Below are 1780 nucleotides of genomic sequence, written 5' to 3' on the forward strand. Positions count from 1 at the left end.
CTTTAACTTCTTTACCAACAATTGTGTCGACGTTGCAATGTGCTAATATTAGGTTTTCTATTTTATCAAAAATAATACTGTTTATTGATGAATTGTATTCAAACGATTTATACAAAACAAATTTATCCAAAGTCCCAACAGTGAGTGTTATTTTTGTAAATGGATTTGTCCACATTGTACCAATTTCAACGATTTCCAATTCGCTATTGTTCAAATATTATAAATCAAAACTTCTGAAAACATCACTAAAAACGATTCTTTTTAAATCATAATGAAATTCATTTTTAAATATAACTTCTCCTATTTCCTTATTTTTTCTCAAAAAAACAATTTTAGTTAATATCATGACAGAAAAGTCATATTTTAAACCCACGCCAACTTGAACAAAAAGTGTGTCTCTATATTTTTTTCCTTTAAATGTTACTTCACAACTTTTGTCACAATCAAATTTCTTCACATTTTCACACTCAAAATTACTTAATTGTCCAGTGTGATTTTTAATTAAAATTATCTCTAACTTGCACTTACACATTATCACATCCCCTTTTACATTTTTTATCACCACATTTTTTGTTGTAAATGGAAGTGTTATTTTATTAAAAACCACGTTTGTCAACGTCAATTTTTCAATAAAATTTAACTCTTCAAATTGTGTCAAATCACAGTTTATGATAGACGTTGTTTTGAAGTCAATTATATCGTCTTCTACAACACGAAATTCTTTTGGAAGTGCCTTTTCTAATAATTTAAAAATGTTGTCTGACCCAAGACATTTATTATACACTTTTGCAACAACACAGTTTACTTCACTAAAAAATGGGAGATAATTAATTTTTCCTTTTTGAATAATTGAACTAAAAATGATATCTGAAATGTATGAAATGTAAACTTGGACATTCGTAGAAAGTTTAAAGATCTCAGCAACGTTTTCTGTGGACAGAGTTGGTCTGCCGTATGCAAAATATTGTATTTTAAATTGCTTTTCGGAGTATCTTGAAAAGTTGAATTTTGTGAGTAATTCTGTAGTTGGTGAATCCGCTGAAAATATAACAGTTCTAAGACTTCGGTGCTCTAAAATATGAAAAAAATCCATTGAGTCTGATGTTGTATTATAAAACCCCATCGTAATAGTTTTAAGTTGAACAAATTTACTCAGATTTGCTGCAAATGTTGGGATTTCTTTTTTAAAAATGTGAATGTAACGAACACGTGGAGGAAACCATTCCGTTTCAAATAGAGAAGTTATTTTTTCCGATGGGCAATTATCTGTTGAAGATAAAGTCTTTCGTCGGAACTCAATCAAAAAAGTGCCAAGAGTTTCTAAAAAACTCAAGTCGTAGTCTAATTCAAAAGGAAGATACAATGTCTCCAGTTTTGGGAACAATTCAATAATTTTGCGAATAGATACAGTTTGAGGAAGATTGAAGGGGTTGATGTACAAACTCTCTGTAACATTATTTGTGGAATGGTTTACACAAACGAAATTGGATATATCCAAAAGAGTTGGAAGGTTTAAAACCACATTTCTTAAATAAAATGGCTCGAGGCGATTTGATGATTTTTGCATTTTTATTTAAATTGGAGTTCGAAATTTTTATGTAAGCAGTTTTTAAAATAAATTTATTATAAATATATTAGGATGTGATTTATTAATTACAATTAATAAATATATTATTGTATTTTTAATTCTAATAAAATAAATTGGCTATAAAACAACAATTATAAAGTAAAAATAAATGATGTTTAAAATACAATTTTAAAGAAAACCCGTGCAACTTTC

General features: G+C 27.9%; 1 protein-coding gene across 1 annotated transcript; it reads right to left on the minus strand.

The window, feature by feature from the left end:
* Positions 1–261: 261 nt before the first annotated feature.
* EIN_008420 (hypothetical protein) lies at positions 262–1567 on the minus strand (the record flags this gene model as incomplete). Its single annotated transcript, XM_004182944.1, has 2 exons — positions 262–297; positions 329–1567. The coding sequence occupies 2 exons, from the start codon at positions 1565–1567 to the stop codon at positions 262–264; spliced, it is 1275 nt and encodes a 424-aa protein (XP_004182992.1).
* Between the last annotated feature and the right edge of the window lie 213 nt (positions 1568–1780).

Source organism: Entamoeba invadens (assembly GCF_000330505.1).
Source record: "Entamoeba invadens IP1 unplaced genomic scaffold scaff_1105074725671, whole genome shotgun sequence".
In the NCBI taxonomy this organism is placed as follows: Eukaryota; Evosea; order Mastigamoebida; family Endamoebidae; genus Entamoeba; species Entamoeba invadens.